Source organism: Limulus polyphemus, unplaced genomic scaffold (assembly GCF_000517525.1).
Source record: "Limulus polyphemus unplaced genomic scaffold, Limulus_polyphemus-2.1.2 Scaffold405, whole genome shotgun sequence".
NCBI classification, from domain to species: domain Eukaryota; kingdom Metazoa; phylum Arthropoda; class Merostomata; order Xiphosura; family Limulidae; genus Limulus; species Limulus polyphemus.
The window spans coordinates 249835-273052 of record NW_013666015.1 but is presented as its reverse complement, the minus strand read 5'-3'; the positions used below and the strand labels follow the sequence as shown (position 1 = coordinate 273052).

Genomic DNA, 23218 nt, shown 5'->3' with positions numbered 1-23218 from the left:
CTTGTTGTATTTTAATGATATTATACTGCAGACTAGCACTTTTTGTATTTTAATAATATTATAACTATTTATAATGCTCCCTAAATAATAAAAAAAAATTATAGTAATGGAGTTAGTAAAGTTAGTATAGTAAAGTTTTCCCCAAAACTTTGTCTTCAAAATAAGGGTGCGTCTTATATTCCGAAAAACACGGCAAGTATATTAGTAAGCTCTCAATCTGATTTAGGAAGCGTTCTAGCTCTAGCCGTAACACAATTGTATATAATTTTTCTCTAGGACACTTCTATCTCTTGACAATAAACTTGTTTTCATACTTCTTCCCAATAGACTTTTTTTTTGCATGTCTTTTATATTGCAAATATATATATAACAAGGCACTAGTATTGCTTTCTTCAGGAATACATTTTTTCTGATTAAATTTAGTTTTCATTTTAATGAGAAACAGATAAATAAGACTAACAGTTCCTCACTTTTATCTTTTTATTTTTCTGAAGACAATTCACATACATGTTCATAAGTCAGACATTATGGCACATCAGTGTAAATGCTGAAACGGTAGAATATTCATTGTACATCTGTAAAAAATTAGACTTAATAAACAAATAAAATAATACCATAAGACAAAAAAAATGTAAGATTATAATGTGGTACACAATTAAATAATCCATTTTATAAGAAATGTAAATTTTGATAGTTAATATACCACTTGCCAATATCAATATTCTTTAATCCCCCCACTGTCCCTGAGTAACTACAGAAACTTTACAATTCTGCTATTATGTGACCTTTACACATAGAGTCAGCGCAATACTAAATTAACGATAAAAAGTAAGGAGTAATTACTGAGGTAGAAAACATAACCAAAGAAATAAAAAGGCATACATTGAACATGAGCAAAAAAAAAAAAACTGCATTGATTTAGGACTACAGACTTTGAAATACCCGTGATGTTTCAGTGAAGAACATTTTCAGTCAGAAAACTGGGTTCAATTGTCTCCAAGAATAAACTCAATAAACTGTAACATTTCTGACTGAATCGAAAAACAAAGTTATAAAACAAAAAAACAAACAAACTAAAGAATAAACTTGAAACACAATTTATATGGGATTAAAATACCTAAAGGCATGAAATGTGACATATTACACATTTCTATGCTGGAAATCTTAAAATCCCATTCTTCTAAAAGTATCTTAATGCACGCACAACATTTACATGCTCATGAACATTTGAAAATTTGGCACAACCTCCTGTATCCTGAACTATGCAGAATATTATGTTTGTCTCAGCAAGAGAATATAATACATTCATAGACATATAACAACAATGTATAATGAAGTTGTTACAGGAAATACCCCAATGCTGATGGACACACATAATTAATTATTTTGAAACAGACACTGCCAACCTATTAGAAAAAGGATATTGTTTAAGTAGCAGGACTGGGATCAACAAATATGTGGTGGCTGGCAATATTATATCCTGTTGGGAAAGCAAATAAAGTAGGGAGGCCAGCATGATTACTGCCATATAAATTTTGCCCATATGAGTCATCGATACGACCACTATCTATGTCTGACATAACAAGACCTCCCTTAATACTGCTAGATCCCTGCAATTTACTGTTTATACTTGCTGAGAAAGGATCAACTTCTGTTATCACATTGGATGGTGTTGTAGTAACTCCAAAAGCAGGGGAAAAAAAGGGGTACAATGATGAACAAAACGATGCAGGTGAAGTGAAGTTATATGTATTGATAATATTTGTATATGTATTCATAGATGTGGTCGTATTCAATAAAAAAGGCTGCGGCTCTGTTGACTCTTCGTTAACAGTGTTCTCTCTAGTCTCGTTCAATGATGTCCCCGCATTCCCAGAGTCTGGGGGTAAGGTGCCTTCTTGATGGTTATCATTTGAACTTTCTGATACTGGTGTTAACTCTGCCATTGAAGGTGATGTCTGTGATGGCGATGCTTGATGAGAAAATACTGAAGCTGAATTGGTGTTTTGCCTTTTAAAAGGTGAAACAAGAGAAGGTGGTTGAGTGTATTGGTGTGTGTGAGATTCAGTACTTGGTACTGGGTAACTGGGAAAAGAAGATTGGCCTTGGACAAAACCAACATTATCAACAGAATGCTGATGAGGGGCCTTACTGCTTTTACATTCTTGCTGTGTAACTTCTTGGCTATAAAAGGCACTATATCTGGTCCCATTCAAAGGACTGTGCTTGTTACTTGTGGTGCCTGGATATCCTAATTGATGTGTTTCTTCCTTTGTTGCACATTCTGGATTTTCTTCTTTTGTTTCCTTTGAAAATGAACTTTTAAATGAAGTTTCATGCGCTGAGAATTGACCTGTTCCATCTACTCTTGATGCTACACGAGACTGCCAGTGTGGAGACATTCCTCCTCTTGGGTGAGCATAAGCACGCATTGCTTCAGAAATAGGAGGTAATGGCCCAGACATTGTTCCTGGTGGAGTCATATATGAGGGATGCCCAATTCTTCCTCCAGGGATGTTCTGACTATGCACTAGAGAAGGAGACAATGATTGGTTATCAACATATGGCTGATCACTAGGATTTCCAGATGTTTCCAACTGATATGATTCTGTACATCCTGGTCCTGAAAATGCCTCTTCCTCTTGGCTCTGATGATTGTGCATCAGAGACTTAAGCTGATTATGCATAAACTGATGCCTTCCCGATTCACTTATTCCTTCTTCATTTATAAGATTAATTGACAGCGGGTTTCCCTCTCCAATGTCAGTTGGAGGCAAATGACCATTATAAGAAGATAATGATGGTGGTGGATTTTGATGAAAATTACCATACTGTGAATTAATTTCAAACATTTGTTTTTCTCCTTGAAGTGGGGATTGTTTCTGACCTCCTCCTAAACTATAGTTTGGAGCTAAATAGGGTTGCATCTGTGAAGGAAAACAATTATTGTTACTATAATATAAAGTCTATAAATAAAATATATATTACACACTAATACAATTAATAATCTGAAAAGTAAAAAAACCAAACAGAGAAATTCTGAGATGCATTAAAATAGAAAAAAGATATCAATTTTTTACTTTTCATATACAAATGAAGATATTTTGTAAGTTAGACAAGTTACATGCATTTTTGTTGGGTACTTTGATACTTCAAGAAATGATTTTTTTCATTTTTATTAAATGTACTGTGTAACACTTATAAATTGACTGTGTCAAGTATTAAATGCATCACTTATTTGCTGAAAAAAAACTTGATAGGATTTAAATTCTTATATTATGAAAAATGTTAGCAAGTGATCAGCCTATATTGTAAAATGATTTGACTAATTAAAATTGTGGAATTTTCATCTTTTAAATTTCTGGGATCATTAAATGTATAAAACAAATTGTAAGATTAATGTAAATATATATATATATATATACACACATTTCACACTGAGGTAGCTAGTGGTGTATAATTAATCAACTTTTTTCTTTTTTATACAAAGGTTTTCATGTATTTGCTATATTAATACCAATTCCATAAATTGAATTTTTATTCAATAGGTAAGTAAATGAAACTCGCATACAACAGTAAATAACAACCAAAACAAATATCTTATCAAATTGCCTCTAAAGACACAAGTTTCATCAATGTACAAAAATCATCTTTAAAGGAATTATTTAGTGAACATTACAAATGTTGATGAAAAGCTGCAGATTTATGTCATTATGAAAAATTAAAATTACATCTTTTAATATCTTGATTTGAAAAATTATGAAACAAAATGCATTTGGTGATTTACTTTGATTTCTTATAAAATAATTCAGGTCATATATTCCTACAAGTTTCAGATGTTATTAACTATTTAGCTTAATAAGACAAACATTCATTTTACAACTTAAAAATTCTAAACTGATCATATCTGTTTATTCCTTAAACTAAATATGGTATACAAGGCCTAACATTAATAAACAATGACCATAAACAACTGTTTTATTTTTGTCAAGCAGAATAGAATATTTCAAAATGTGGCTGTTTGTTATATAAATAAAATTTACCTTATCTCTCAAAATATGAAACAGTAATCACGAATACGAGTTTAATTAGGCAGAACATAAACTTATGACGAATTTTAATTATATTTAATAATTTGTTTCATACATCAATACAACATGAACAATGAACTTGAAATACGAATTCTGTATATTAACTTAATTTTCAAAATGAAAATCACAACATTTATCACGTTGCTAGACAATACTTTTCACAACAAATAATTGCAAAAAACAAAAAGTAACATAATGCAATGACTACAGTACATGGACAGTAGCAAGTATTTTTGCAAAATGTATGTAAACATATTCGTCTTAAACATGAAACTCTGCCTAAAAAATTTAAAATCATCCACGACTGAAAAAGTCATAGATAATAAAAGTAAGTACATACATTCAAAGAATTTATTAAAATAAAAATTAGAAGTTTAGAAATGTACATATGGACTATGGTCAGGCCCAGTATAGAGTAAGTTTAATTTAGAGTGATGACCAACTCTACTCGAATTTGAAGTACATTGTCGTTGGTTCTATTCATGATCACTACTTTAGTGAACAAAAAAATAGGACTTGTATAAAGACAGCTGGAACCAAAAATGTTTTTCTAAGTGCCATGTGCATACACAATAATTTTTCAAGTCAAAACTTGGCGCTAGTTTCTCAAAACTAATAGTGTAAGTGTATACAAAAGGAGTTTTGTATTATTTATAAGCTGCCAGAACACAGAGTTTAAGATGGCGTTTGGTATAAAAATGCACTTTTCACTGCACGTAAAAGCCAGTTGTTGACTATGCTTTACTGAAACCGCACTATTTACAAAAGTAATAAAAAATGACCTAAAATTTCACACTATAGAAAATATTTTGCAAAAAAAAAAAAAGTTCCAAAGCTTAAAATGCATAATTATACTGACTTATAACGTTAAAGTTATACAAAAAAAGCAGTAAACCTTTACTTCTACCAGCGTTTGGCACTGAATTTAACAAGGCAGGTACATTCAACGATAGAGCATCAAACCAGCGGGAGAGAAGAAATGTACTCATCACTTGAATAGTAATGAAAAGCATCTGTACAATGAAATATTGCAGAAATTATCTATTTTTATTAATAAACAAACAAAAAAAAAATGGTAATTTTACTATAAAACAACTAATAGAAAAATCTTAAGAAAAACCAAAATTTAGAATTTAAATCAGTCTTGCACAAGTATGCTACAAATACACATTATTAACTAAGCATAATTTGAATTATTACCAAATGAATCAGCGACAGGGGATAATAAATATATTTATACAGTGCTTTGCTTGTTATTGCAGCTATAATCAGGTTATAAGTCATGCAAATTAGAAGAATACTTTATATATCTAATACGCTATTTTAAGAAAAGGAAATAATTATACTCTTTGCTTTGTAAAAAACATAAGGGGCAAGCATAGAGGATCCATAGTGCTAAAAAATATCATTCACTTTGTTCAAGATTTTCAGTTTGATCCAGTCAGGTTTATATTCCCATACGCGTGTACTCTGTTGCGACGATGTAAAAATGAATTAACTTCTTTCTCAATCGGAGACTGCTAATACTAGCACTGATAAAAATGGCTCCAGCAGTTATGCACACTGGGGAAATTATTCCGTAAAAAACATAAACATATACTATTCTTTCACTCAGAAGCTCTTAGTGTAAATACAATTTTGCTGTATTTTTCCCTCTTTTGGGTAAAAACAGTGATTTACCCCAATTTATATTACTTATAGCGTAATTTTCCCAGGATTTTGTAATTTGCCGATACCGTATACTCTCAAACTGCATGTCGTACGTTCCGCCACATTGTTCAACACTTCAAAGTTATGGCTTTTTGTTACATATTCAAAATTAGTATATCCGTTTGACACTCACTCTGAAAGTCTCAAATTTAAAGAAGTGTTAGAAATTGTGAGAAACTGTCCATATAAAACATATGCAGCAGCAGCAATAGTACATATTTGTCGTACTTTCAGTAAAACATTAGCTAGTCACGACTGGATACATTTTTAAATGTTAATAATACGCTTCATAGAAAAAACAATACACAGAACTATGTAATTATCTACTTTAATATATGATAATGTCGTATTGCTCTACCTAATTTTTAAGTCAAATATGAACAACGAAAAATAGACGTTTAGCACAAATGTATAAACACATGAATAGTGATAACAGATTACCCCTGCCTTATCTAATTGATATTCAGAATGACGCATTGAAAACTTTGACTAAGGTTAATCCAATTTTTTGAGTAGTTTCGTTGAACTTCATTTGATTGTATAAAGCTTTGCAGTTTGTTGTAGATGTAAAGATTTGCCGTCGTTGGATGCTGTCAATAACTTAAGCTAGCATGAGTCAGCTATGTTAAATCGGCAGAAATTGAAAATTAGAATTGAGCACGTGACCCTGTTCGGAAACTTGATGAAATATTGATTGGGATGAGCTCCCAATGTAGCAACGTATGATTAGTAAATTTAGCACGTCATTACAAAACATAATGATTTTAGAATTAATTAAGTTTTAAGTCTACAGAAGCTTGGGTTGTGAGAACCTATTAGTGTGCAAACAACGAATTCATGGCAGTGGTTACACACACACACACACACACACAAAAGACAAAAGTTGTTTACCTTCCCTGCAACTGTATAACAGTGCAAGATACCAGCGTACCTTTAAGTGTACAAATAAGCCGTAATTAAAAATGTGTTTATTTACTAGCGGTGGCTTGCGCTTAATCCAATATATCTGTGTTCATATATCTGTTTGAAAATCAAAATTACTTTGGGCACACAAAACATACTGAATAAAGAAACACTAGTTTATTCACGTAGTAATACGAATTTGCTTAGAAAATAAATTAGAGTATAGATAAAACATTTAAAAAAAAAGGGCTAGTTCTGAAGGTTTTTAATCTATTACTCCTAAAGTAATAATAGCAGTTTGAAACAGAAATAGCTTTGAAGTGTCAAATACACACATAACGGTAAGTAATACAAATAACCATAGCAATAGATCCCATTCGTGCGAATCAAGCATTGGCTGTATAACTAAAAGTAATAGGAACATTCCCATTTAACTTTTCAGGGGCGATACTTATCAACTGGTTTGCAAGTGCGCACAGCATGCAGAGTTTTAACTGCTATTCAATGGTGGACATCTGGAGCAAACACGTGAGAAAGAGCACAGATGGTTCGTGTTTACTTCAAGGTCTACGCTTAAGAGCTTACTTTTGACAACAGAAGACTTCCTACAAAGGGCAAAGTAGTCATCTGGTTCACTGTGTCACTGTCAAGCGAAGGTAGAAAACTAAAAGTCTCCACATGCCTTATTTATGTACAATCCTACACAATACTCATACAAATTCTAAGTGGATCTATTTATTTATAATACATATAACTATGAACTTCTTAACAGTACTAGTTTGGCACGTAATATCTGGAAGTTATATATTATTAATTCAAACATAAAAAAATTTTCCCGTTTTAAAATTTTAAAAGCGTTTTCGAATCTTATGATATGATTAACTGAGATTACTAACAGTAACTTTTAGTGCTAATCTGAGCTTATATCAAACGGATTTAAATGTAACAATGTGGAAGGTGTTTTGGGTTAATTTTTTTTTTTTTTTTGCATTTAACCTTTGTGAATTACATATATAGGTCATCGTTAAAACTATGCATTTGCAAGAAAAAAGTATTAAAAATGCTTAAACATTTAACTGTACATATATTGCCATAAGAATTTGATTTTTCAGAATTATGTGGAAATTTCTACCAGAAGAGTAGCTAAACGTCTTCAATAAAAATACAGTTAATAATAATCATTATTAACTATTAGTGACAGGCAAGCCGTAGAAAGCCTCTATGGCTATCCTGCCTTAGATTGTCAGCTTGGTATCCTCGCTTTTAGAATTGTTTCGGGTGTGTTACGTTGCGTTAAGGTTTGGTGATGAAGATCGTTTAATATGAAGAGAATACTTTTAATTTTATAGATGTGTTTAAATGTTAAATATTTAGAAATTCCAGGGGCAAGTCTCTAAATCAGAATCCATTGGTTTTTCATTTTGGATATTTTGTAATATACAAGAGTTATAAAATAATCTAACCCTTTGTTGTTCCAGAGGATTGTGTTGCTGCTCCGGACCTTGTTGGCCTGAGAAAACTACTGTGGTTTCACCATTTAGGTTTCGTCCCATTTCTTCCATTGCAGGTTGAACACACTTTGGAATCTCTTTCATCATACTACTGGAAGCAGAGCTGGCGGCCTAGTAAAGAATATCGTGACTGTCATTAACGAAACATGAAATTTGTTCCCTAGTCAACAATATTTTGAGTATAATTGTGTTTATTTTATAATCCCTACACGATGAGTCACGTTTCCCCTCCGGAATTCATGCAACCCTGCGTTTTAAAATGGTATACCCCTAGCCATAAACACCGAGAGAAGGTATGCTGCCTCCCAAGTAGATGCATACGTTATTGATTTTTACGTTGGAATCTTGCACTTGAAGATGATTTTCTACACGATAGGTAACCTAAGTTGTTTTCCTCCCTACCAAAAACATTTGTTTTAATTTATTTGTGGCACATTTGAGGTTTTAAGACAGAAAACACAAACACACGCACAAAAGTGGTATTCGCAATTTTGATGAGCATACACACACACACATACATAGGACAGAACAAAAAGATAGTCACAAGGAGTATGTGACACAAAAATGTACGCATTCCTCAGTATATATGTGCCAAAAACGGATTCTATACATATTAAACGAAGTTTCGAAAGAAAAACTGCTACTTCTAATTTTCATGTTGTTTTTTTTCAAAATAAATTAATTATACTTTGAACGAACATAACCGTGTAATATATATATACTAAACATAATATTTACGTTAAGTATATATAGAATCTTCAGTAACAAACATTGCTTAAGTAAATACGGATAAAAAATTATTTAAAATATGCTCTTATAGCTACTGTGAAGAAATTCTGTGCTTTAACACCCGATTCTTGTTTTCTAAAACAGGGTTTGAAGACTAATAATAGGGAAATAATAATATTTTTGCCGGTATCTGAGATTATTTTTTGCTTAAGGACAATTTTTTCTGTAATATAAAGTTGGTATCACAATTGTATGATTGTATTAGTTTTCTATGGAAAACAGACCAAGTATTTGAAAGGAATGTTTCTTCTCGTGTAAGTCACATAGTGGCACAGCGGCATGTCTACAGACTTACAACGCTAGTAACCGGGTTTCGATACCCGTGTTGGGCAGAACACAGATAGCCCAAACTATCAACTACAAACAAACAAACAAACTTATCGTATTAAATATCAGCTGTGTAAATGAATAAGTTGTATTACCATTGTTTTTAAAACTCTTTTTACCAGACAACACTATGCTGTAAAAAATAAAAAAAACAGCTGTTAATAAATATAAAAAATATAATAAAACAAACATCCCAGTTAAAAAAAAACATTTAAAATACATAATATACAGGTTAGGCTATCACATGCTATGACGCCAATTATTGGGTGGGGAGGGTATTGCACACCCCAGAAGAACCTGATAATAAAATACCAGTTTTACGCTTATACTGTGTGAACCGTAAAGCTACAGTTGAGTGCAATGTAAAGGACACATATTATTATAGTTTTACTTCCGAAAAATCTACGAACTTCCAGAAACTTTAGCTACCCCTGGACTTCCGATAGAAAAATTAAATATCAAAACAGCATTGCTGAATATATTATCATTTCGCTTTTTCACAACCATATACTTTATTTGCGATGGCTTGTTTTTATTATAAATATTGGAACAGTAACAGCGTCTAAAGAAGTTTTTCTAATTGTCAAGGAAAAAGCAGAACTCCTGAAAACTACTAAATGTGGAGGGATGATTAATAAAATTGTATATTTATATTTGTTGTATTTAAATTACAAGGTTTATTGCAAAAGAATATTAACTTGGTATCTATTAATTATGCGAAGAAAAGAGATCCTTATTGAATTTGACAAACGTTATAATGAAGAAAAAAAATCTCCAAAGTAAACCTTAGTTTTCTGAAGCATTTCAATCAAGGACAGTAAACACAACAATAACTAACGAACACTATTCATGAACAACAAAGGTATATATATGAAACAAATGAAAACAATGTAATTGTTAAAATTTATAGAATATATATATCAAAAGTCAAAGGTGGTAGTTTTTAAGATGTTTTTAAACAAAGGTAACAACGGATGACATGACTTGTTAAAGTTGGTGAGCTATATCATAAACACAAACAATTTACAAAAGCAAACACCCAATTAATATTAACTTCTGATCAAAGCAAGCTATCTACATAGATAGGGACTAAAAACCAACCCAGTAATGAAAATAGCTAATTAAGTTTACTGTCCATTCAATTTGCTATAATGATTAGAACGTATTATTCTAGCATTTGAATACATTCGCTGTTGACGATACTTTCGGCCGTAGTTCCAATAATATCTCACGAGATTCGAACACCTTACAAGAATTAGAGTAATCCTAAATCCATATACTAAGCTAACCATGCAAAGTTATATCTATAATAAAAATAAATAAATAAATGTAATAAAAGTAGCATTAAAGAAGAATACAGTATAACTTATGACAAAACACATAAATACTAGTGGTTTGCTTCTTGCACTGTCGTAAATTACATGTTCCGTGAAGAACTTCACATCGTTGTACGCAAAGCTCAATATAATCTTCTCTAACAACGTCTTGTGATCAATGAGAACCCACTAAACGGTTCCAACAGTGTAACTTTAGTGCAGCTTGACATCTGAGATAAATTACTAAGACACATGTTACTGTTTAGCTATAGCGTAGGGTAGCAGGACAGCACAGCAATAAACTAATGCTTATAGAAATAAAAATAATAGGTATTCTTTGAAAATTCAAAATTAAGTGCATCAATTTCTTAATAAATCTAATATCAGCTTCTGATTTAGCAGGAATGAAAAGTCGGTTTTCCAAAGACTACAGTTACATTAACGACACCCCTATGTTGGAATGTGCAAATCACAGTAGTAAGAAAACTAAATCTTACTAAAAACATTGAAAACAACTTTTTTTTTTCTGAAAAGAATCACACTGACTTGAAACAAATATCTCAAGAAACAGAAATAAAAGCACTCACTCTTTCTTTCTTGGTTTTAAGTTGGTCACACTTCCTCATCTTACATATTTGATGACTTCTAACGCTTTTACAAGGCCCACATTCGCCACAGTTATCTTTTTTTAAGCATCCTGGACATTCACCGCAACGTTTTCTCTTCTTTTTTGGTTTCTCAGTGGCTTCAGGAATAAGGGTAATTGGAGGAGGTGGGATATTAGCAATGTTGATTGCTTCCCATTGTTCTACTGGTGCTACCATTGACGGAAGAACTTGCCTTGGAGTAGTTGATGAAACAGAAGGCACTTGGAAAGAGTTCTCAACATTTGCTCTAGCTTCAGAAATAGGGGAGTCTTGTTCCATTTTCATATGTTTTGGACTTGGGAACCCAGAATTGGCAACAGGATGGAACATATGCTGTTGATGCCCGATATGGGACATAAAGTTTTGAGGCAACTTGTATTGGAGGGAATTTGGATTTCCAAAAGGAGGAAGAGCCATATTAGGTGTTGGTGAGTTGGAAGACGAAAAGTGTGGCTCTGAAAATCCCGTGTTTTGACTGCGATGGTGGGGATAATAAGATTTTCCTCTCTCGACTGTGTCTTGGATCTTTTCATTCTGCGACCATAACTCTTGCATACGCCTACTTTCAAGTCCCGGAGAAGCCGAAAAGTGTGACGATGGTCTCGAAGGAGGGCCGCTTTGTTCTCTGGAACCAGTGAGTAGGTTTTCGTTTCCTTTTTGTTCAGAATGTTCCTGTGAATTACCGTCATTTGATTTTCTATTTAGTGACAACATTTCCTCTTGTGTTATTGAAGAATTATAACCTCTTGTAAGTTCGTTTTGTGGTTCTTGTAGGCTTTTGTTCTTTGGTTGTCCTTGTCCATTTTCTTTTCTCCAGGCTTTATAGCTTAATTTTTCTGATCCGTCCGACACAGAAATTCCTGGACTTGATACTTTATTAGTAGTTGAAATTGCATGAGAAATGTTGTCAAAATGTCTAGATTTTAATTCACCAGTTGATAACCCTTGACCTGTCAAAGAAACTGGGCTTTCTGAAGTTGGTGTTTGCCTTAGAGGTTCAGTGTGAATGTCATGAAAAGTATTGGGATAAGGAGGACCAGGAGAATGATATGCAATGTTTGAAGCTAACGGTTCGCTTGTTTGGAAATGAGGCGCAGAATAATTCGAAGCACTAGTAACATATTTACTAAACAAGTCCTGTCCACGAGTATCCATCTGTGAATGTGGTTGATTAAATGAATAAGTAGATATTGAAGAAGAAGAAGGAAGGGATCCCATTCGTGGAGAATAAGATGACGATCTGGCAGGATCGATAAATGAATATTCTGAAGGTCTACTGATCATGGGATAATGTGAAGAAATTCCATGAGGTTGTCCTTGTATCCACGGCTCCTGACCGCTGAATGTGTTCGATTCTGAACTTTCTTCCATTGATTGGGGTTGGGTGACCTGATTTTCGGGCAAGGCCAAGGGCACACTGACCTGCTTCTTGTCGTCCATTCTTAGGAAGCTCTAATCTATAAAAGACCATTTTAAACTTTAATATTTTTCTAAATACATTTAGGCATACAACAGTTTAAAATAAATGCCTGAAAATTCCAATGTAATAAATATCTAGCTCAATAACGTAGGGATTATGAACGTTAAAGCTGACATTAGAAATTTCATAACTGTGAATTATAGTAAATATATTAAGACGTCTAATACATACGCTTAATAAAACTTGAAACTAAGTGAAAACATTTGAAAAAGTGCACAATAAAATTATTATATTACGTAATACTGAACAAAACTTATAAATATGATGAATATTAGACTTTATCCAAGCTCTTGCGACACTGCATTCGTATACAATATATAGATGTTTGTTAAAGCCCCTTCCAATTAAAATATTTAGTGGCCGAAGCTCATATACGTAACTTGAGTCTTTTAATTCAAATGTACCTCCGTAACACGGGCTGGTGGTTAAAGAGCTAGATTCGCAATCTGTGGGGTCGCGGATTCGAATCTCATCATTGAATATGCTTGCCCTTTCAGTTATGGGACGTTATAATGTTACAGTCAACCCCACAATTCGAATAGGGTAGCCCAAGAGATGGCGGTGGGTAATGCTGACTAGCTGCCTTCCCTTTGGTCTCTCGTTTCTACATTATGGATGGCTAGCGCTGATAGCCCTCGTGTAGCTTTGCACGAAATTCAACAACCAACTAACCAACGTACGTTCTTATGTTCTTACACTTAAAATTGTATTATAGTTATTTAAAAAGAAAAGCATTGTTTACTACATACGACTATATTATTTCTTTCTTTCAAAAAATGTTTTATTAATGATCGAAACAGCACTATCAAAATGATTTTTTTAACGTTAAGACATGCTTACCTTTTCATAGTGTTACAAATAAATATTTAGCGTAAATATGATTTTATGTGTAAAATGTTAAACTGTAAAGCTGAGAATAATATGGAACTCAAGTACGGTCTGTGGATATTATAATTCTTGTTTTCGGTAACATGATAAAAAACAAAACAAATTCCAACAGGTTTTATGTTCACTATGATGGAAACAATATGGCGAAATATTTTAAAAACAGATCACTTGAAAGTAAAAAAAAAGTGGCGATAAAGGTTTAAAATTTGATAAGTGTAAAAGTATGTCTTAAAGTCATCCAAAAATAAATATATGAATAACACATTTTCTTCTCGCTTTACTATTTATCGTGCTATTTTTATATGTGAATACTTTTGACACTAAACTAGTTTGTACTTAACAGTTGTCATTGGTTTTAAAGTTTTATAAGGCAACAATACAAAAGTGTTCCTCATTTATTTATTTAATATAAATTTATTACATATAATACCTCAACATGAAATTTAATTTCGAAATTGTAATTGAGGGTCATTCAAATATTCAAAGTCTTCCTTCCGTACGTTAAGCCCCCCCCCCCCTCCAGTGGCACAGTGGTATGTCTGTGGACTTACAATGCAAGAAACCGGGTTTCGATACCAGTGATGGGAAGAACACAGAGACCCCATTGTGTAGCTTTGTGCTTAACTTCAAACAAACAAATAAACCGTACGTTAAATATAAAATATACACGTTGGGGGAAGGTAATGTGTATATATTTAGATCATAAACTCTCGTTGTGACAAAGTTTTGGATTTTAAACAATTACTGTGCTAAACGTGTTCATTTTTTTAGTTTGGTAATAGTTTTTCAAAACTAACACAATTTTAAAAGCAGCTAATGCAACTTATTCTGTTTTTTGTTTTGTTTTTCTGAATAACTTGTGTACTGTCTGGTTCTGACGAAAACAACACGCACACACACACACACACACACATAAACGGAGCAATAAGTATCTCATGAACTAGTGCTTTACCAAAAGCGTTTTGTGTGGGCACCACACTAAGTCAAGTCCAATTTCAAAAGCTTTTTGTGGATTTCAAGAATTAGCTTGCCCAGCCTGTAATACTTCCCTCAGGCTAATCTAGCAAGGTAGTTGCTGAGAAGAATGTTCTGGGTTAGTAAAGCTATTATATGATGCCTTTTTGAAGAAGAAGGCACATATGAGTAATGATGGTGCCTCAGATCCTTTTAAACACAACAGTGCTTTGCAATTCATGCATTTTTGTAACCTGTAACACTTTTAAACGTTTGTCAGAAGTTCAAATCTATCAAGAATATACGAGCTATACAGATGGTATTATAAATTCTTCCACATGTTCATACTCATATTTCAGTGAATATTTTCTAGTGTTTGATGATCAGTCAGAAATATTGCAGTGTTCAAGTGACAAAAAAATTTTGTTTGTTTTGTAACTAAGCACAAAGCCACACAATGGGCTATCTGTGCTCTGCCCACCAGGGGTATCGAAGCCCAGTTTCTAGCATTGTAGGTCCGCAGATATACCGCTGTACCACTGTGTGTGTGTGTGGGGGGGGCTGTCAAAAAATCCTATGGATGTAGAGTTTGCTCCTTAAAAAACAGTTCAGAAAATAGTATAATAAACTGAAAAGAACATACAAAATAAATCTTCTATTCAAGCTATGTTTTCTCACCAAGGATCATTATTTTGAAGCATAGTATTATTAAATTCTTGGGTTTGCGACAATAGTGTTAACAACGGTAGTGGATCGTTTTATAGATGGTTTTATTCGTGTAATAAATCGCATGCAAAATCAAAAGAACATAATCCCGAAGTAATGAACAGCTATCGTTAAATACTTAGCTATGAGAGTGCCTTAATGATTCGTTCATTATAGGCGCTAAGTTACAAACAGGTCACAAAATGGTGTCAATTGTTAGCAGCACAAAATTTTGCAAACTTGTTACGGTTTATTACTAAAGTTCAAGGTTGTGAAAAATTTTAAAACGCTGGGTATGTTATTGGTATAGTATTGTGTTTCACTCGTTCGTATATAAAATATTTGTGAAAAATTCGAGAACGTCTTATTATTTTCCGTTTCAAGTTGATCCTCGACCAAGAGCACTTAAGCTTATCCTTTTATCTCCAAATTGCTCGAATTCTTCTATCTAAATACGTTTGACTATTAATCGTTAAACACGCGATACATTTATGTATGGGTGAACTTGGGCAAGTCTAAAAGGTGTCTCAGAAACTACTAGAAACGATAAGCTGAAAACCAAATCACGAAAAGTATGAAACTGATGTTCAGTTTAATCAATCATTAAACTGAACAATGGTATCCCGGTGGCTCAACGACAAGCTTTAGGGCTGATAAGCTAAATTTCGGTGCTTAAATTCTGTGGTGGGCACTGCGCAGATAGCCCATTGTGCAGCTTGGCGCTAAAACAAAGAAAAAAAAACCAGATAAATATATAATAACAGCCTAAAGCGATATCTAAGATTTGTAAAGGAGGTTACGAAGTTTCTTGGAATTATTTCTTACATACGTTATTTACTATTTTTTGTAGATAAACTATGTCTTATTTCTGGTCAACATAGTACAAAATAATAATAATATAAACATGTCAAAATAAATAGAATCTCAAGAAAAAATTCAGATAAATATTCTAAAATGAAAACGGGTGTTTAGATATGTATCCCCCCCCCTCAGTGGGTAAGCGAAAGTTTAAGACGCTAAAATTCGGGGTTAGACCGCAGTGGTAGGCACATTGCAGATAACCCATTATATAGCTTTGCGTTTAACAAAATAAACAGAAGGAATTTTCTCAAAATAATATGTTTTGAACTTTTAAAAATTCAAGTTGCTCTGTCGTCGATATATTGCCACACTTAGTTTTAGCAAATTATTTAGCACAGAGTCATGACAGAGTGAATACTCACTCAGTGGTCACACAATGCCTGTACCTCTCGGGGTAGGGACGATTCAGAATGTCTTTGCTACAAACTAAAAATAATTTGGGAGTAATTTTGTTAACTTGCTTATGAAAAATGATTCAACATAGATCACGAGCTCTGAATGAATGTTCACATTTTGTGTTCAGTAGACTAGTGCTACGGTTGTAAACATCTGCCAGTTATGTACCGTATAACTAATAGAGGAAAATAGCTTTTATTAATACGAAGTGGATTTGTAAAAAAAGATTTGCGCAGCCGAAAAAATCAACGAAAACGTGACTACCACCATGAAATAAACCGGAGACATTAATGGTATTCTATATTTTTAGTCCGAACTTATAATTTTGTGATGAATGTTACTTTTTTCGTTATGTTTTAATGAAAATCGTTTAGTCGAAATTTTGCCAACATTTCTGTCTTATAACTTCGTAAAACCATTTTTAATCTGTACCATTAGCTACTAACTGTTTTCCAATTCCTATCTAGACTCTCATGCAAAATAATCAGATGTTAAATAGGTATTTAGTAATTTATCATGGCATTCCGTACTTAGATCTTTTTAATATTACAGATAGAACCGACGAATAAAAGAAATCCTAAAATGTACGGTAAGTTCAGTAAATATAATTCAGGATTTCTCTCTGTTAAGAGGCAAACAAAATTCTTTCCAGTTAACCATAGCTAGCGCGAGGCATGCGTACTAGTTGCTTTTGCTTAGGGGGCCTTGCACACAGAAAAATAAAATATTGGTAATAATGCAATTATAAAACGAAATATAAAAGAAAAAAAAAGTATTTCACAATGTAATATATAAATTTAACAATAACAACTTTAGAAGTACACAATTAACAGATAAATCTTTACTTTGGTATCTGTATAGTTAGGCAAACAAATCTCTATGATGATGCAACCAACCCCTCTTGGACCGACCATCAGTATGCTCACAATGACTCACAGGCTTTAGTGCCAGTTATCGTTGTTCGCAGCACTGCTTCTCGGGCTCCAACTTTCAGAAGTTGTATCACCATGTTATGACTGCTAGTCGACAGAGTTCGATTATTTAAGCCTAAGATCCTAGATATTTCGAGGGCTATATAAAAGGACTTCAGACAGCCGAAGTGAACCCTAATGATAATATATTAGTAAATTATTAATGTTTTAAAATACTGCTAGTCATTATGTGGTGTAATTTCACGATTGCTAGTAATTGAATTATGAGGTAAAGTCGTGACTTTTGTGAACAGTCACTTGTCAGTTGGTTTTCAAAGTTAGTGGAAAGGTAGATGAACTAAAGATTTAACATAGATATCGTCTGGTAAAAAGTGTAATAAAGTAGTGCAATTAGAGAAAATGGCAAACAGCAGTAAGAGCGGATCTTTTATTGTTATTTACCATTTAAATCAGTGGTTCCCAACCTATTTCAACTAAAGACTCAAACTTTAGAATAGTATTAGCTTTTTAAAACTTTTATGTTATATTGTAAAACAACACACTTCATTTATTTTATTTTATTTCAACCGTCTTGCGCACTGTCTGAAATCTCTCCGTGGCGCACCGGTCCACGAACCAGCGATTGAGAACAATGGATTTAAATAAAATAAATTAAAATTCCTGATGTACTTGTGATGTGCATTAACCACCAGCTTATTCCTCAAGGTATAAGAATATATACCACGGATTAGTTTACAGCACCTGTAACTGAGCTGGAAACATATCATCTTTAATAACATGGGAGTTTATAGAGCTTTACGTATGTTTGTTTTTGGAATTTCGCTAAAAAGCTACTCGAGGGCTATCTGTTCCTAATTTAGAAGTAACAGATTAGAGGGAAGGCAGCTACTAGTCAAAACCTCCTACCGCCAACTCTTTATCAACGAATAGTGGGATTGAGTGTCACATAATAACGACCCCACGGCTGAGAGGCCGAACATATTCGGTGATGGGGCTCGAACTCGTGACACGCGGATTGCGAGTGGAGTGCCTTAACCGTCAGGATATGCCATGGCCATAGTCTAAAGTTAAGTTACTTTCCCTTTTAGAAAGTTTTTAGTCAAGTCGTATTGGTAAGACGTCATAAATGTTTAAAAAACTTTACCTGAAGCTTATATATTTGCAGCAAAATAATAAAATGTTTCATTTTTTTATGTGCGTTTATAACATACCTTTTCAAAACATCTCTAAAGTTAACAACAGTGATATACACATTTTCTCAGTTATTATACGACTATTTAATTCAAGGGCAACATAATCTTATCAACCCAATACCAATTATTTTACACACGTGTAGCTATTTAAAACTAGTTTTACAAACGCCACATATAAATGTTTTTTGTTACAAGTTTCAAAGTGTAGTCTCTTCTTCTCTCTGCAGTATGGCTGTTTTTGACTATTCAATATAATTTTTTGTTTGTTTGTAGTTAAGCACAAAGCTACACAGTGGGCTATCTGTGCTCTGCCCACCACGAGTATCGAAACCCAGTTTCTAGCGGTTTAGTCCGCAGACATACCGCTGTGCAACTGGGGGCTTGTGTTACTGTTTTAATCAATATGCACCACAATATTCGTTTGTTTCAGGTATTAATGCAAAGTTATGCATGGGCTACCTGAGTTAGCCGTCTCTAATTTTGGACTGATATCCTAGATGGAAGGCATCAAGTCAACAACACTTATCACCAACTATTGCGCTACTCTAATGTAATAGTCGGATTTGGAATTTAGTAATATAATACATTCACAGCCCTTCAGTGCGAAGTGCAATTTTTAATTTATGTTTTTGTGATAAGGGGGAAGCGAACCATGGATCCTAGTATCCACAGCTCAGCATGGTAACGTCTAGGTCACGCCAGTCCACAGCACATTGAACTATTTTGATTGAATAGACAGATTTTTCTTTTAGTAATGACAACGCTACACCTATGATAAACCACGGAGAATGTTACAGAATATTCGAAAATAAATGGTTAAACTATGTATAAGTGAAGAGTCACGGCTTTAGTGAACTAAACGTATTTGAAGCACTTAGTGACTTAGGCTATTCTTTTACTGACTGTAACCGTTTTTTACAGAAGTTTCGCTCAATAAGGCAAGGCATGACTGAAATAGTGATTGAGATAAATAATACGATTTGGAATAGAACACCAGCAAATAGTTTTGTTGAAGGCATAACGAGTAACCTGTTACACATTATTTTCTGTATATCTTTTTTTTAATATCAAGTTCTTATTTTTTAGAAATCTTAAGTAGCCTATAAAAACCAATAGGATCCAGTAGGTAGCCCTGCATATTACAGTATTAAACAATGTATTCACCTTTCACGATCACTTGAATTTTTAACATACAAAAAAAAAAAAAAAAGAGATTTTCGAAATTGCAAATAAATGTAAGAAGTTTCAGTGTTCTTGCTCTTACACTTTTCAATCCTTGGCAGAACACATCGTCGTAACATTATTCGTTTTTTATAACTAATATAAGACAGTGTTGGGATTTTTTTCAAAGATGGCAGAACGTACCAACAAGGCTTAGTAAGTGTGAATTATTCTACAAACTGTAAACTAGGCAAAGGACAGACAGCTGAGGCAATCTTACAACTTCACAATTTATGTTTGTATAACGTTAATTTTACAACATATAAATAGGTTAATATAAAGAAGGTAAATTATAAGAATTAATGATACGTAGATATAAAGAGTGTAAACATGTGCTTAACAGGTATCCAAACTCACATAAACGAACGTATTAAAATCCAAAATGTAAACTGTAGTTGCAAGATTTGGTTACGGTACTAATGGTTTACCTTATGATGAGCTTTATGAAACCTAAATAAAATATAAGGCGAGCACCTTATTATTCTGAGAACAAAAAAACATATTACATTCAACTTCTATATATACAGTAATCTGTAATATCGATAAATTAATTAACATGTATTATATTAAATCAGAGATTGAAGTTCAACATAATAATTCAGCTATTTCTTCACATAAAGAGAACAGAAAAAATTGTGAACGACCTTTCAATTAAAAGGTTAGTAATTCTGAAAATTCACTGGACATAATGATCCCAATGCCCGTTTCAAAAATCCAGAAAAACATCATTGTACATGAAGGAGGAGACAGGATTTCTGCTCCCGTGTTCCTAATTATATTTGCATAAAACTATTTCAAATATCAAAAAAATTTGTAAGTTAGCAATTGTGATGAGCAGCCCATCTTTACAACATCAATTATCCTGTTGGGTATGTTTACTTCTTATTACTTTTTTTCCAAATAAAGATCCCTTTATAATGACCCATTAGGTTTGGAAGTTAGTTAAAATTGTACTTCAGTTCAGTATATACACTAGTCTTGCTTATATATAATGAAAGGTAAATTACAGCATTTAAGCTAATTTTTTAAACAGTTTTACACAACGGTTCAAGAAGAGTTTACTTCTATCAGTTTGAGAGAGTAATAGATCGAAAATTATTGGATGGAAATTAAACAAATTTATCCAGAACCAAATGATACTGGTTTATTGGAACAGAAGGCTAAGATAAAATATGAAAGAAACTGGTATACTTTATACTGGTATAAAGAAACTGGTCAGATTACTGGAGATCTGCAGATTATTTTGTCGAAATCCAACAGTTTCTAACGAAACGAAATAAACGAAACCAAAATTTAAAGACAATTTTATCATGTTAAGAAAAACAAAAAAGTATAAAAATACAAAAAAGTTCTTATAATAAACATACTACTTGAGATTACAAAAGAATATGAGAAAATGGTAGAAGCTCTGCATTAACGACAAACTGAGAATACTATTACTAGTTCATATCACACACAAAAATGATATCTGAAACTTGAAGAGACCATTATAACACCAAAACAAAAACTTAAGATATTCCTACAAATTAAACGTGAAAAGATAATCGAAATTACAGCCATTAAATTAAAATTTTAGAAAAAGTTTTTACTGCTTTCTTCTTACACACGCTGTCACTTTAACGTCCAGTAAGTACTACGTAACTTAACATACAAAATATATATGTATTGTGTATTTGAAATTTGCGGAGATTACGTGAAAATCGATTTATTTATTGTTAAAGTAAATCATTGTTTAATTAGTTAATTCAATAATCACCTGACAAAACCCTACTTCAAATGCAAAAGCGAATGTAAGCTGTAGCCTATAAATAATAAAGTGAAAAATAGTAACAAGAACAAAAAATTCTAAAAACAAAATTTTTTAAACGTGTCAAACATTTAAAGTCAAAGTTAGGTAAACACTATTAGCATACGAGATCCATATACTACATACAATACCAAACAAGTCATAATTTTACTGTTACATCCAAAGAACCATCCCGTGCTTCACAGGAAACACGTGCACCTAACAGCTGTCATGGCTGTCACTAGGGACCGACCCCGACGGCGATAGGGCTTACCCCCGCATCGCAGCAACGCGCAGCGAAGGGGAACGTTGGTATTCTTCAATTGATGCTCTTCTCACAAAACAAAAAAGTTTGTTCTAGCAAAGCACGTGGTGTTAAGACAACAGTATTATCATGCTTTCAAGTGAACTAGTAAACTCTGTAAGATTACACGCTAGTTTTTTCTTGTTGTTTTCGCTTCCTCCGAGTTCTGTGTCCATTGAACAAGAACAGCGTAAAGAAAAACAAAAATCCCCTACCGGTGTTCGAGCAACAAAAACAAAGAAGCTATTTTTAAATGAGCGAACCGTTTAATACAAAACAGCAGTTTTTTCCAATTTCTTCACGAAAACATAATATGTAAAACCGAAAATTCTATAGGGTATAAATGATAAAGCTTACCATGATTTTTATCCATTCGTAGTTAACATCTCGAATCATACTCACTGCTTGTCCGCTTCCCTTTGTCCCGAATCCGTTCCCGACCAACTTTGTCCGAGGGCCGTATGTAAATTAGCCCGCTCCAGTGATCACGTGATTTAGCAACTCGATTTTTCCGGTTTCTTCATCCGCTGAACTTGTATGGCTGACTTGGGTGAATGAGCAGCAACCACAAAGAAACAGAATGAGGTGAGAAGAGGATGGTTGACGGCTTGATCGTACCCGGGACACTTTACAGGCAGGAGAAATAAACTCCTTCCTATGATGTGTATCGTCGACTAATGCGCGTCACGAGATAATAGTGATATTAGAAACACTGAAGCAAAGCGGAAGGATTTCGGAACACACTGGATCTTTTGTTTTGTCGGAGTGCCATTTATAATTACTATTTGCATTATAGGTACTTATCTATATTTTTCTTTGCAAATATTCATTAGGCAGACTACTGTCAGATATAAACTGCTGTGAACTGGTAGAAATACAAATCAATTGAAATATTTATATAAAAAACGCGAGTAGTACACGTCGGACTCATTACTACATTCAAATTTACAATTATCAAATAATATATATATATTTCATTTAACATTTTCACATTGATATTTAACTATGAGAGGGAAAAATCGATTTCAGGCTTGATTTTAAGAAGAGACAACTTAGAAGTTTGAGTCAAAAATGACTTGTTGACATCGTTGAGGCTATATATATATAGGGAGGTGGAAATTGATAATATTTTTCCGAGGAAAAACTTTATTTGACCGGAAATAGTTCAGTTGTTTTGGATATAATTTGAAAGTTTCCTTGAAAA

General features: G+C 33.1%; 1 protein-coding gene and 1 long non-coding RNA gene across 3 annotated transcripts in view; one reads left to right on the top strand and one right to left on the bottom strand.

Moving 5' to 3' along the window:
• The window catches only part of LOC111085465, a 43951-nt gene extending 35687 nt beyond the window's left edge, over positions 1 to 8264 (top strand). For both annotated transcript variants that reach the window (XR_002610295.1, XR_002610294.1), the window contains 2 exons: positions 7147 to 7360; positions 8183 to 8264. This is a non-coding gene — a long non-coding RNA (uncharacterized LOC111085465). The remainder of the gene's footprint in view (positions 1 to 7146; positions 7361 to 8182) is intronic.
• LOC106458021 lies at positions 467 to 22928 on the bottom strand. The gene is made up of 4 exons (XM_013917470.2): positions 22372 to 22928; positions 11235 to 12751; positions 8168 to 8326; positions 467 to 2927 (listed from the first exon to the last, which is right to left on the bottom strand). Exons 2-4 carry the CDS (start codon positions 12732 to 12734, stop codon positions 1428 to 1430), a joined length of 3159 nt encoding a protein of 1052 aa, XP_013772924.2. The 5' UTR covers positions 12735 to 12751; positions 22372 to 22928; the 3' UTR covers positions 467 to 1427.
• Between the last annotated feature and the right edge of the window lie 290 nt (positions 22929 to 23218).

Excerpts from the sequence above, each read along its gene's own strand:
- LOC106458021 (XM_013917470.2), bottom strand. The coding sequence starts at position 12,734 with ATGGACGACAAGAAGCAGGTCAGTGTGCCCTTGGCCTTGCCCGAAAAT. Across the intron at positions 8,327-11,234 it reads TTAAAACCAAGAAAGAAAGA|GCCGCCAGCTCTGCTTCCAG; the intron begins GTGAGTGCTTTT and ends ATTCTTTACTAG. Across the intron at positions 2,928-8,167 it reads ATCCTCTGGAACAACAAAGG|ATGCAACCCTATTTAGCTCC; the intron begins GTTAGATTATTT and ends TTTCCTTCACAG.